Here is a 15,295-nt window from a genome sequence, read left to right as displayed (position 1 = left end):
TTTATAGTGACTATATTTATTGATATATAATATAGAAAAAGTAAGTTATATATCAACATGTCAATTAGAATCGATTAACTAAAAGCAAGGTATATATTAACAGAAGAAACAAACGATATTATGCATTGTCATATAACAGACTATTCGAATATATATTACAGCTTTTTCATATACACATTGTCACTGATTGTGTTAAAAATAATTCACTATCAATTGTAATGAAGCATAAAAATAATTAACCACATTATTCAAACAAGAATATTAATCAGCTTCTCTTGTTTCCTTTTTTTTTTTTTTTCTATATAAATAGTTCTAGCTATAGATCGGTAAAGGGTGTTTACCACAAATTAGTTCATCAACTGAACAAATATAATGTAGCCATTAATTAGGCGGTGATTAAGGTAGTTATAATGATCATATATATAATAAATACATACTAATACAGAAACCCTAGAAGCTAACTTCAATCAAGCTTAGCTTAATTCCTCAAAGTAATCATAGACCAAATTAACAACAATGGAACGAGATCAACTATCTTCTATGTTAGTACTTCGTTCTAATTAAACATCACCAAACAAATTACTGGTAACCAAAGCATCGTACAACAACATACCCAACGTAATCTCACGTGAAAAAAATTGTTCCAAAAAAAAAAAAAAAAGAGATTTGTGCACATTATTATTCCTTTGGTTTACCAGGATCCTCCAGCACCTAACATCCCATTCCAATATAATCCAGCATTTGAATTATTATTCTCCTGTCCCTTTGTCTGATGATGGTGATGATCAGCTTCATTTGTACTTGAAAGTTGCTTCAATCCTCCTAGAGGGAACATTATTCTTGCACCTCCATTTTCTTGAACCCCTGGCCCTCCACTTGGATAATTACTCAAAGAAGCTGTATGATCATGAGTATTACCACCACTAAGCTTTAATTCTTGAAATGGAAATCCTGAAGTACTGTATAAAGCATTCAAATCTGGTGTTGATGGTGAGGAGATGAATGAAGTGAACCCTCTTGAAGCAATTCCAGTCCTAAGCAGCTCCAGAGCTGAAATTTGTGTGCTACCTGAAGTTGAACATGACGTTAAAGATACATAATTAAGTAAACAAAAGTATGTATTTCGATTAACTTTAACAAGTTAAGGTTTAATAGATGAGGTGATCATTACATGTATTCAAGTAAGAAGCTGTCATTATTAAAAAGAGAATTTAACGTGCTTGGCTCACGATTAAAGAGATTATTAATCAAGCCCCCCAAGTAAAAAGCTTGTTGAAAATATGATTAAACAAATAAAAATATGGCAAGGTCAGACTTAGCTTCAATATACATGAATCACAGTAGGCATTAGAGATCCTGAGTTCTAGCCGCAACTATCATTATTAAAAAGAGTTTTACATGCTTAGCTCACGATTATATTGTTGAAAATATAATTAAGTAAAGGTATGCTCTGTGTCTGTTTGTTTCCACAAAGACATAAAAGATGAGTACCTAGATGATTGTTGCTGGCATCCATCTTTGGCAATTCAAGAAACTGAGGGAGGACACCATGGAACGACGTCTGATGATCATGTGGCACAGTTCGAAACCCGAGGCTAAGATCTTGGCTAGTACTTCCAACAATATTAATCTTATTAGGGTTTTGATGAAGCTGATGATCTGGAACATGACTATTCAAATTAGGGTTCAGATCAAGAACTTTTTGGGAAGAAGAAGATCTTTTGTTTTTCCTAGAACCACCACCAACAGGAACATTCCTAAGAGTTCCACCTTCAGTCCAATACCTTCTACAAGTCTTGCAGAAATATCTTGGTTGAGTCAGGCTGTAATTGTTGTAGTAACAAAACTTTGTATTTGTTGAATTGCACCTAGGACAATTTATTGCTCCATCCTTCACTGGCCTCGCCTTCTTATTAATTATTTCTCCACCTGGCCTTGAACCTATTTCGGCACCCATCGATGATTTCACAGCTCCGATTTCCTAAGAATTATTAACCAAAAAAAAGGATCAAGAAAATGCAAAGAGGATGTATAGTATATGCAAGATTTCATTTTTGGTAAGCAATAATGACAAACTGGATAATTTCTAACTCCAAAAGTTGAATTGGAGGAAAGTGAAAAGCAAGCAAACAAATAATAATAACGAAGAACGCCTTTATTTCCTATGCTTTAATTATATGATATCATGTGGAAAGTGGAAGAAAGAAAAAAGTGCACTGAACTTTGATGTGTAAAGAGAGAACGAACACACTTTAATTTGGAAAAGGATAGCATGAACTAGAAGGTTTAAAAATTTAAAACCAAGAAACTAAACTTCAAATATTTTTCTTATGCAGATAATTAAGTACGTGCTGATAAATTAATGAATTTCTATATACCACCTGCGTCGACCATTGAGTAGTCTCCATAAATCTGAGAAGACAAAAAAAAAAACAAAAAAAGGTAGAAAGGCTGAGAGAAAATTAATTTAGAGCTGGTTTGTTGGAGGTGTGTCTTTAGTACATACAAGAAAGAAAGAATGTTTTTGAGTTGTTTGTGTGTTGGCTTTAATGGGGTTAGCTTTACTTTCCAGATCAAATGATGGGAATTAAAAAAGATGAAGGGAGATATTATGTGTTTGTTTTGACTACTACAGCTTTAGAAATAACAAACACTTTTTTGTATCTTAACTTTTGTCCGGATTTCAAAGAGGGGATATTATCATATAGATAAAGAGAATTCAACCTAGCTATTTTTAAAACCCTTGTGAGTGGAATTATGAATGGATATGTTCTGTAGTGGGGTTTAGTTTCTCCTTTTTGACCCTTTAATAGCTAGCTAGGGGGGACTTTGATTCCCTATCGTTCGATTACCATTTTATTTTATCTTTAATTTCCCCCCTCATTTAGACTAGAGTGGATTAATTTGCTGTCTTGCACTTCTTACACCAAAGTTATGTTAATTTACCTTATGCAGATTTTTTGGTGCTAGTGTTTTTAGCGCGATCACCACCAACTATTACTATCACGTTGTTTGATTCTTAGATGATATACAACCAGCTATCTGATCAAGATGTTAGTTCTTCAATCATAAATTATAGTTCGATTCACATATGTCTTATGATGTTATATTATCTAGTTCAAGTAGTCGAGCAACAAAACTTTCTCTCTTTTGGTAGCATTACTACCTTTTATGTATCTATAATTCCATTAACATAAATTTCGAGTTACGCACAGCTCGATTCATAATGTTGTTGCTAATATAATCGCAAATTATATTCTAGAAGTGAGCTCAACTAAGAGATGTTTAAGGTGCTAGCCAGGCATATCTCACCCACATACTCTAATTAAGCTAGCTCGACTTCCTTGATAATCCCAATACATATAATTAGCATATTTCTCTCTCACACACACAATACATGTACTTACATGTACATACGTACATGTACATACATGCATCAGGTGTTTGATATCCACATTGAAGTTTGATTAAATTTGGACTCGCTCTGGGATTCCATCTCGGCTGCAACATTGTATATATTTTAGTCCATGCTTTTGTTGATCTGTTCTACTGTCGAAAAAAAGGTTAAAGCTTCATTACGATTTCACTCGAATTTTTTAAATGTCCCAAAAAGTGCCTTGTTGTTAAGTTGTTGATCTTATATTGAGAAAGCCACAGCTATAGCGTTTATGTATGACGATGATGCAATTTTATTTAACTTGTCAAGCACACTTTAAAATCATCTTTTGGCATATATATTTGTCATTGCAACTTTTTGGGAGCAATATTCCTTGCTAGTTGGGAAGATATATATGCATGATCAAGTCTCAGTAAAACTCAGCTGGAAGATTCACCAACTACTGGATTGTATTATTTGTATGTTCATCACCTTTTGTCCCTTCTTCTAGGGCAACGTGTGAATATTATTATTAGTGCTAATTAATTAAACTTTAACGTGAATCTCTTTAACCTGGTCTAATTGTCTTCTCCATCTAATCTTTTCTGCTTTTGACGTAAAGTAAATTACTTCATTCCTAAGTATATGATATGATATATGATGCAGCCTTTTTCTGTGTTTCCCTTTACTAAAGCATTCTTCACTGCCTTTAGAAATTATTCTTCTGTAAAAAGACATTACGGCTTCATACCAACCATATCGATTGGTCCACTATATTTTGCTTTTCTTGATTTCTATTTGAAAACACACACACACTTTCTTCTACTTTTACATATTAATCTTATCGTCTTCATTCTCATATAGTACTTCCTTCTTCATCTTCTTTTCTTCTCTGCTGGCCCTTGGATATGCATGCAATGTTGTGTACATATACATCCATGTATACGATAAAGATTTAAGTTATATAAACTAACAATGTTGTAGACCACATCTGGTGAGAAACATGAAATCAATCGACATCAGAAATAGGGAATTCATAAAGAAAACTATTGAACAGAAAAATCATTACACCCTCGGGCTTTAATTCTTTTGTCTTGCTTTTTTCTTTTTTTGATTCATTTCAAAGATTTTCTTTTTTCTTTTTTTTGCAACTCTTAGTTCTAATTTTTAAATGATATGGTTAGAACCATAAGATTAAAAGTGTTTTGATTCATTTTTATTTATTTCTAACTTAAGATTATAAAATTAAAATTTTTATTTTATTTTTTAAACTCCATATCAAATCAAAATGGATCAAATAAATTGACATGGTATAAGTATTAAAGAAGAGCCGACAACAGAATTATAAAGGGACCCTGATACTTTGAAATTAGTGGGAGGAGATGTCACCATGGTGAATACTATAATACGTGATGATGGGGATTGTGGACACTTAGGCTTGGCCCCCACGTTCATTAGATTAATAATGAAGGGTCAAAATTCTCTTTGTAATATCTCAGTGTGGAACAGTATTCAACAGAGAGGTTATAATTATTATTATTCCACGCATTTTTTTGGCCAAGACATAATGATGATCTCTTTAGCCTTTTCTTCAGTTTGAAGAGGGCCAAATTTTGAAAACCCAACTTGCCAGCACAAGCCTAGTTTTAGTCAAAGTTCATTTGGAGCCAATGTTACTTGATTTTAACTATGTTTCTCAACTTGAAATGACTGATATTTTAAATCTTAAAAGAGATGAGAAGAATAATTGTCTTTTGTATTTTCCATTTTTTCTGTTAACATGTTACATTGTTCACTTTTGTTGGACTGATAATGTGACGGGACATAAATTGAAGTAGCCATCTTCAGTTGCTCCAAAATCTATAATTAGTCTTTCTTTAAAGAACTTCCGTGCTAATCAGAATTTTACTCGGTCATTCTATGACAAATTTACTAGTTACAGATACACATATACTACGTCAATTGGGCATAGTTATGCTAACTGTGTAAATGTACTATGATTTGCTTCCATTCAGATGCCATTGCTGTATTTATACTCGTAAGTAGCTATGTTTCAAGTATCATTCATGCAGAGTTTCTCGTGCAGATGATTAATTGGGGGATAAATACTGGTTCCGCCAACATCGTGGCCGGTCATGGTTGCATGTTCAAACATCTTGCTGAGATATCAATGAAAGGTAGAATTTGTGACCTGGTACAGTAGGTTAAGAATACGCTGATAGTGTAAAATATCTATCTATAAATTTCTACCTCATCAGTGTATATGAGTTAAAATTCATCAATTTCAACTCCTGCGAGATATATATTATCAATAGAAGAGGCTAGCAAGACTTTCAGTTCCAGGTTAAATATGTGGAAGTGATCTAAGGTTGACACAGCTTCATGAATCGTTCATCAAATGCCTTGTATAATGACGGTATAACTTAGAGAGAAAAAAGGAAATATTACAAACGATGATAATCCTACAAGAGTTGTGCACTTTGACAGATCTCAGAGCCCTTATTGATATTAGCATATACTAAACTGGATGTATTGGAAACTACTGACATTTGTGCGAAAAGGACCAGTTACCATTGTACAGAACAAAAGGTGCATCATTTGACAGCTACCATCTCAGTGTGGATTGATCCAGCAATATGGAAGATCAAAGTCATGTGTTCTATTTTTTTCTTTTTTCATGTGAGTACAATTAGTAAATCAGTCACACTTTTGCAACCCTTCATGCCGGAGACCCTTAGTTCTCTTTTCTAGTTGCTCCTTTGTGAGCTGCCAGTTCCTGATGTGAACTATGCACCTGTGTTTTGATCCATAAGAACATGATAATACTTATCTCAAGTCTTTTACCACACTTCTCTAACAAGTAGCACTCCTATTTTAGTAAAGCATAGATATGATCACAAAATGAATGAATTCAAAGAGGAATCAAGGGAGAATTCAGATTACAGTAGACTAGAAGTCTCAGTTCAAGTCCTGGGTGCATTTCCTCCTTAAATACGCCCTACTGGCATGAATCTGGATTAGTTGGGGGCCCAATGCGTTTACCGGACACCGGGTGGGAAACCAAAAAGATGTAGAGAAGTTTCGGGCAAAAGCAAAGCAAATACATCTTATGCACTCCGGCTAATTATCTCAAGTGCAGAGATCAATGACTATCATTGTGGGAAACAGCCTCTCTACCTCCCAAGGTAAGGGTAAGGTTTGCTTATACACTACCCTCCCCAAACCCCACCTGTGCGATTGCATTGAGTACATTGTTGTTTTAGTGGAGATCAATGACAATAAAATGCAAATAACCTCTAAGAACCATATGAGCTATAAGCTGATTTTATCCTCTGCATGCTAAAAATGCTTACTCTGCTAGTGTTTCCTGAGAGAATCATAGCCATATAACATCTGAGGGAATTCGCAAACCATGTCTCTATGATTCAATCGACAAAAGTTCAGTGTCTTTCTATGCTAGACATGATTCTCCTTTTCTAATTTTCCTCAACTAGTAACAGCATTTGTAGTGAAATTTCATATCCATCCTAGTGTTCCTCTCCAGGAAGACGCATTTTCTGATCTCCATAGTTAGCTTCCCCGTCCATTCAAAAATTGCATACCTGACAAGGCACATTAATCCTGGTCTTGAAAGCCTTTTCCAACTGTTGTGAGAAATATTAAATGAAAATCAACACAGAACGCCACACTCAGCCAGCCAAAAATGTAAGCAAAAATCATTGTTTACTAATTCACTGACCAATCTTATATACTCATTCTAGAGAGTCTTTAATGCTAGTATGCTACCAATTCATCATACAAGCTTCTCATCCAAAGTTTTGGATCCTAATTGCATGAAGTTTTTAGGTTATTGCAGTCCAGACTCCAGACTAGAAACTGAAAGGTTGGTCGAACAATTGAAGTCATTCCTCATATATCATTAGATTGATGAGTGACAAAAGATGCACTCTTGCAACCGCATATACCTCACCCCTAAAGCATATCCATTATTGTTGGGTAAGTATGCACGCAAATCTGGTGTCCAATCCTGATCATAGAACCTTTTGAAATTTTTATTAAGCAGGAATAGTTGCTGCGTAAGTCAACTCATTAAACCCAGCAAGGCTCATTAAGTATAGCCAGTTAGGATATTTTGGGAGCATAGAAGATATGGAGGAGCTAATACAAGCAGAGAAGAGATGAGGATCATAACTGAAGCGACATGAATTGTCTGTTGACAGAGGAACAAATCAATCAGCAAGACACCAAGTCGAGAATATACCAATCTCAACAAGTCTAAGCTTCATTTTGTGTGCGGAGGCTACATGATTTTCAAAGGAAATTACTGATATAAAGCTACCTCTTAATCTTGCTATACTGCAAGATTGAGAAGTCGCATTATCCATGCTGGCAATATAGGTAGAAGATTTTTATGAGGATACAGAAAGCATATGGAGATGAGGAAGGGGAAACCATGTTTAGAAGTCATTAATTAAATACGTCCAACAATATCTCAAAACCATTAAGAAATTGAAATCCACCTTGAATAGAAGATTAATTTGCAAAGTGAAAACCACAACCAAAAACCATAGAAGCTCATGATTGATCCCCCAAAAATGGAGCAACACTAACAAAGTAGACAAGCAAAATCCAGTCAACCAAACTATATTTTCTCTTGCAAGTGAGATTAAGCAATCCATTTCACCTAATACTTTGACACATTTGCCAACCCCTAGCATATATGTTACACTGTGTTTAAAGCCTACAAAAGACAGTAATTTCCCAACAACATCGGAGCAACGGAATCAATAGAATCTTTATGTTGCAGAATCCAATATAGACAGATATAGACAGTCTGAATTTGGCCACAGAAAGAAGAAGATAAAAAGGAAAGAGTAATGGAACTTCAATCAAATGGAGTATGATCTCAGCCAAATACATGTATTATCTGATAACATATAAACCATGATTAATTAGCTACTATCTCCCTAAATCACCTTCCTTTTTATCATAACTAAACTACTCAAGCCAACTGGTAGTTCCCATTGACATACTGTGGCTACCAACTGTAGGACCTCCATCCCCCAAGCAAGAATAAGAGGCTGTCCTCTCCTTACAGTCTGACAAATGGCTTTCCGCTCCGGAGAGCATTTTTTGTCTACGCTGGTCAATGGAAGCCCCCTATCAAGCAAGGAGGAAGCAGCTCTTACCACGGCGAAGTCACAAATGACTACTTATTATTATAGTAAATCAGTGTATCAAGATGGTGATTTCATAACCTGAGCCTCCCTTAACCAGCCGACCTTACTTAGTAACCTTAGCCTCCCTTTCTTCATAATTTTCTCGTTCGACTAAGTGACTTCGTAAACTCGACCTACTTTTCGTACTGTTCCATAAATAAGGGCACAAAGTTCCTTTTTTTCCTCTGATAAACTTGGATATCTCTATCTGCGTTTTTTCCCCTTCTAAAATCTAAGATGAAGCCTTCAAAGAGGTCACCAGAGAGCACAAATTGTCAAAGAAATAACAGACTTCTAACACAACAAAAAAACGAACTTTATGCCCTCAAATTTATTCTATTTGACACAATTCACAAACCCATGCCAGATTTACATCACTATTTACAAACACAACAAACCCCACCACTCAAAAAAAAAATTCTTGTATATCAGCAAAAACATAAGTAAATCAAGAAGAAGGAAGCTTAATAGTGATAGAAGAGTCGTCGCGAGCGATGGGTTTGGTGAGCATAAGAGGGCGGTCCTTGGTCTCCTCAAAATCACATCCATCATCGTCGCAGTCGTTGCCGGCGTTAAGGTTGATGCAGGAGCATCGTTCAAGTGACTGGAAGAAGGCGGAGGCGATGCTGGTCCCCAACCAAATCGCCATTGACATAAACCCAGAATCGTCTTCCTCTGACCGACTCCGCAACATCTCTCTTCGCTTTTTCGTCTCCCGAGTTCTACCACCGCTGAAACGAACAAGAAAAATAAGCCACCAAGGCCTGGGCAAATTTCCAATTAAAAAAAGGGAACAAGTATATCCCACAAACTTGTTCTTAAAAAAAAAATAATTAGGATAGCTGTGGAACAATTATATTAATTGTAACATAGTTATGAAATAATTATATTAGTTGTCTGAAGAATTTTGTGTAGTTGTTTAACAATTTCTCTCAATTGTCATAACTAGGAATAACTAAGTGCAGTTGTTGAACAATTTTGATAGTTATTGAACAATTTATAATTATCAAACTTTATCGAACAACTATCAAAGTTGTTCTACAACTGTCACAAATTATTCGAACAAAAAAAACTTAACAAAAAAAACTCAAAAAAAATTATTCTTTCAACCTAATTTAAAAAATTTGAAAGACTTTCTTTAATTGGACAATTTATGTGTTCTTTCTAATTCAAAGTCCCAAAACAAACAGAGGCTCTTCAGGGTCCGTGACATATACAACTACTGAATTGTTTGGTACCGGAATACACCATTTACTACCCGCTGGAATAACTAGTTTTTTTTTTTTTGGGGAAAAAGTGAGATAAAATGATTTTATCATGCATATTTGTGTGATTTTTTAATTTGACAAGTTGTGATATTTTGATAGAGAAAAGACATATTTTTTCTCCAAATTTATTCTTCAAACTCACTTTATTATTTAAACTTAATTTTATTTATTTACCTGCTTAACATATTTAAAGTGTATTAATTGCACCCTCAAAATCATAATATCACTCTCGCTATAAAGAGTGCACTACACACGCGTCATGTCAGTGTCACATCAATGTCAAAACATAGTCACGTAAGAAAATAAAATTTACAAAAAAAATAATCTCACACACATATGATTTTTATATATTTACTATTTTTATATATATAAAGCATATATATTGTTTTAAAATATATATATATATATATATATATATATATATATATATATAAGAAAAAAAAAATCTTTCTTCTTTACACAACACACCCCACCCCACCCCGTCCTTCTTCAGATTACATCCCCCTCCTCCAGCGCTCTTCCAGCCCCTTCCCCCTTTCCCACCCTTTCAGCCCTTTCCCCCGCGCTCTTCCAACCCTTTCCCCCCGCCCCTCTCTTTCTCCCCTTCCAATTTCCACCCCTGTAATGCTTCTTCCTTCAATTTTTTTTCAGTTTTTCCATTACTAAAGAGGGAGTAGCTATTTGGTTTGTTAATTGTTGTTAAGAGCGAATTGCACAAATCATTACCACAACGCTGCAGAATTAACATAATCATAGCCAACATGCTAATCTCTAACGAATCAATCACTCCATCTCTCTGTAATATCAAATCTCCGCAAAATCGATAGTATTTATATTAAGTACCTCATTAGAGCAACAACAGAGACAAGTAGAGAAGGAGCAACCAAAGCACCCAACTGAGTCAGAGAGAATTTAGCTCCAGCATCAATGGTGGTGTAAGATAATTGATGATGATGGTGGGTTGGGGTGGGGGAAATGGGGCGGGCAAAAGAAAAAGATGAAGTGTTTTTTTGATTTTTTTTTCAATTTGATATATATATAAAATAATAATAATAATAATAATAATAATAATAATAATAATAATAATAATAATAATAATAATAAAGTGGGTCTTTAAAAAAAAATCACTCGCTCCTTTTTATTTTTTGGCCACGTCAGTTTAAGGGGTGAAATTAATTCACTTTAAAGATGTTAAGGGGTAAATAAACGGAAGTTAAAGTTTAAGTGTTAAAGTGAGTTTGGAGGACAAGTTCAGGGTGAAAAGATGTACTAGTTTAACCTTTTACACAATATATATATATATATATATATATATATATATAAATACAATACAATTAAATCTAATCTTTATCTAAAAAAAATCTCAAAGCTACCACCTGTAAATTCTTCAACGACCTATAAACTACAATAAAATAATATAATAGTGATTACAAAATTTCAATTTTGATGAAAATAATTCTTGTCTGATCTTAAAATTTAACCCTAGAAAATAACTTGAATGAAAACAAAGAAAATATATAAATACACACATTGAATTCTATTATGTTGATAAAAACAGTGAATATAGTTAGATTATATAGATATAGATTATAGATATAAATTATAGATTATGGATTTAGATTATAGATATAGTTTTATGAAGCGTTTCTTTCATAAGATTGTATAAAAATTATGAGAATTTTTATAGTTTTTGTTGCTTCGGTATTTTCTGATATTTTGAACAAAATCAAATTAAATACTACTATTAATTTTAACAAACAAATCACATCAAATAACAATTTATTTATTTAATCGGTTTGACTTGATTTATTCGATTGTCGTGATTTAATCAAATAGTTGAGGAAAGAAGATAAAGAATTATTTAAGTATCCCTATATAATCAGATCTCTCCATCATAACATTGTTTGTCTAATAATTCTATAATTATCATATAGTATTGACATCTCATTTAATTTTTATAAACAAAAGTATGCAAAAGTCAAATAGTAGTAGTTTTTGTTTTTTTCTAAAGTTATGAAATAATGAATATACATTATTTAAATATAATTTTTTTCCTTCAAATAAAATATTCGTACTTAAATTTTATTGTGTACGTGATATTAATGATGACTAATTTAAGTATTTTGATATTTTATTTAATACATGATATATTTTTACAAAATATTACTATCTAATATTTGATTATGATGTTATAAAGAGAATTTTGTAAAGAGTGTAGTGTCATAATGAATGTTTGTGCTGTTATAGATAAATGACGTTATAGATAACTAAAATATAATATAAAAATATGTTCTAAAGAAAATTAGGCTATTATGTATAATCTACACCTACAATCTATAATCTATATTCATAATCTATATCTATATATATAATCTGTATCTATAATCTATAATCTATATTTGTAATCTGTAATATATTAAAAGTGTGAACATCCTTACAAAATCCTTTACCTTTTTAAAAATCTAATATTAAATCTATTCCTACTTAATCTAATACTAAATCTTCTTTTTCCATATTATTTTAACATTCGTCAATTTTATACTTATTCTCCTATTTTTATCCTTTTTCCTAGGCTATAGATATAATGTAATAATATTAGTGAAATTGTCTCGTATATTTTATTTATTATTTAGAAAGGTGAGTTAGAGGACAACCAAGGGTAATACATTCTACGTTAATACTCAGTAAAATTCTAGAAGCCTCGTCACTTTGTTCTCTTTCACTATTTCTAGATATTTAAAGATTTTTGTTTAAGTATATTAACATTATAAGTAGAATAATATTTATGAACTTATTACAAAATCTAATGCTATCTTTTATGATATTATTTAAGTATTACATGTATTAAGTATATATGTATATTTAAGTTTTACTTGTCTCTTATTCTTATTTGTCTACATGGATAAACGAGTTTTATCATTAATAATTATTTCTAAATTATAATTTAATTGCAATATAAATGGATGATCTTTTAGGAATTTATTATAAAATATACCTCTATTTTTTAAATTATTTTATTTCTTATATCAAAATATATCTATAAAACTATCACTCTGTGATTTTTACTTTTATAAATAACTATTAAAATTTTATTATTATGAATAATTTTTTTTAAAAAATAAAATATTCATTCATTTCATTATTAAGCGTCAATAATGTATGCACTTAAATTACTATTTCTCACTTTTCTTTTCTTTTTTTCTAATCAATAGGTGCTTATTTTTTCCTGCAGAGATTTGTTATATAAATCATGATTTGAAGAAGTAAAAAAAGAAAAGATTGGCTATGTAAGGGAAAATAGACATTTTAAAAAGTTAGGATAAAAGAGAGAAAATATCTACTATTCAAATTAGGAAAATGTTAATTTTAAAGTAAATTTGAGAATGTAAATAATGTTTGAGCAACTTGCACGAATTTTATAACTATAAAAGCTAATTACTTTCTCTCTTACAACTTTAGAATATTACATAAAAATTTCTAAAAAGGTAGGCGGATATTAGAGAGCCGAATATATTGTGATTTCTGATACATGACCAACTAATGTTGAAAATTTGAATAATCAAATCCTTTAATATAAGACTAAAATCAAGTAATATATCTGTGTTTGATTAATTTCATTTTATTACTCTTTAGAATAAGTTCATTAATTTCATTAATATAAGACGTGTATATATATATATATATTGGTTATGTAATTTGATTAATTTAATTTTATTATTATTATTTAAATATTAAATTCATTAATCTGATGTATCTATTATCAATTTGATGGTTGGTACTGGACGAAACTCAATCAAATTAAAAGAAACATGGTGTACTGGTGATAACGCTCAACTTACACGTCAATTTAGTGCAAGGCGGTCGTTGTTAATATATTTACCCAACAAGAGTCGCGGTCGAATCCACGAGAAACAATGTGAGTGGCCATTGAGTTAATTTGAAATAGGAGTGATTGCCCAATTCAAGCTGAAGGTGCAAAATGGTTTGGGGAGTTTTCAATCGTGTCGGATGTGAAAGTAATTCTTAGGCTTCTAAGGGACTACTTCGAGACTAAGAACAATTAGAGTGTAATCAATTAAAATGGATCTTGGGACTATGCTTTCCTAGGGACAAGATGTGTATGGGAACACGACAATTTGATGCAAATTCTAATTATTGATGATATGGTAGGCTAGGTCTAACGTCTTTGAGGCTAGTCTTTCGACAAAACCACAAAGATTCCACTCATTGGCTCTTTCGAGGACCTAGCAAACGTGTCTATCAAAACCACCTAATACCTCAATTAGGAATTCCTATTTCTAGGATGAAACTTATGGCATAGTTAACGTCACAACTATCTTTACGTCTAAAATAGTGGTAGATTCGCAAACTACACACATAATTGTCTACATTGCTTTGGTCTTCACATCCCTCTTTCGAGGATGATATGGATTCCTAAAGTTCACCCAAAATTCTTCTTTCGAAGATGGCCTTGAGCTTTCTAGAGTTTGGAACTTTCACCCATTAAACCCACATAGGTATTTGGGACTTTCACCCATCAAATCCCAATCACATTACTCAAGCAATAATATAATCCATCATCAACAAACTAGCATATGCATAAATTAATCACTACCCACATACAATTGCATCCTAATTAAGCATAATCCTAAGTGGTAGATTTGGCAACTCGTAATGATAATAAACAAAAATAAATCAATATTTCTATCAAAGTGATCCATAAGAAAATAAAGAGAATGCAAACCACACTTTAAAATCTAATGAATCTTCAATGGGTGAAGCCAAATCTACACCTAGAAGTCACTCTAATGTCTTCTTAGCTCAAAATCTAGTACAAGTCTTGCTCCAAATACCAAGAAGTTACAAAAACCCTAGACTAAATAAGGGAGGTAGAGTTGTGGAATGATAGATGATAGACAAAAGTTGGTGAAAATGAGCTAAAATCCCCTTTTTAAACTCCAACTCTATATTTGATGATAATTACAAAACTGCCACATTGCTTTTGATCTGCTTGAGCGGTTCCAAAACGGATGAAGAGCAGATAGAGAGCAAATGAAAAACAACTCTAAAGCGGATGTGGAGCGGATGACTCTTTTCCTTCACATTAGGCCTCTTGTTGACTTGAATGACTTGCCCATATTCCCTTTTACTTTTATCTATATAAATGAGTATTTAGTAAGAGATTATCATCAAATCAATGGAAAAGCATGATAATTTAGGCTTAAAAGATGCTATTTAGTCGTCAAATTGACGACTTATCAACTGGTACAAGAATGGATCTTATACATTGACAAGGAATGATACCCATTTAGTTTCACACAGTTATAATGCAATACTCGAGAGACAGTCAAAGTGTCGGGAGGCAGATTTAATTTGAAACTCTATAATGATGCCAAGACATAGGTTCATCGTATGGCTAGCCTACCAGGAGA

At 32.5% G+C, this 15,295-nt stretch overlaps 1 protein-coding gene and 1 long non-coding RNA gene across 3 annotated transcripts; both read right to left on the bottom strand.

The window, feature by feature from the left end:
• Positions 1-396: 396 nt before the first annotated feature.
• Positions 397-2,710, bottom strand: LOC107839351 (dof zinc finger protein DOF2.5). 2 transcript variants are annotated; one of them, XM_016682797.2, is made up of 3 exons: positions 2,379-2,710; positions 1,492-1,981; positions 397-1,068 (listed from the first exon to the last, which is right to left on the bottom strand). In XM_016682797.2, exons 1-3 carry the CDS (start codon positions 2,406-2,408, stop codon positions 692-694), a joined length of 897 nt encoding a protein of 298 aa, XP_016538283.1. In that variant the 5' UTR covers positions 2,409-2,710; the 3' UTR covers positions 397-691. The 2 variants fall into 2 exon arrangements, with proteins under 2 accessions (XP_016538283.1, XP_016538284.1); XM_016682798.2 differs by having other exon boundaries at positions 2,382-2,708.
• A 1,820-nt stretch (positions 2,711-4,530) lies between these two features.
• On the bottom strand, positions 4,531-9,837 carry LOC124886407. Its single transcript, XR_007043552.1, has 2 exons — positions 6,730-9,837; positions 4,531-6,170 (listed from the first exon to the last, which is right to left on the bottom strand). It is a non-coding gene; the product is annotated as an uncharacterized LOC124886407 (long non-coding RNA).
• Between the last annotated feature and the right edge of the window lie 5,458 nt (positions 9,838-15,295).

This window comes from Capsicum annuum, chromosome 8 (assembly GCF_002878395.1).
Source record: "Capsicum annuum cultivar UCD-10X-F1 chromosome 8, UCD10Xv1.1, whole genome shotgun sequence".
NCBI classification, from domain to species: domain Eukaryota; kingdom Viridiplantae; phylum Streptophyta; class Magnoliopsida; order Solanales; family Solanaceae; genus Capsicum; species Capsicum annuum.
This window is presented reverse-complemented; position numbering and strand designations above follow the sequence as displayed.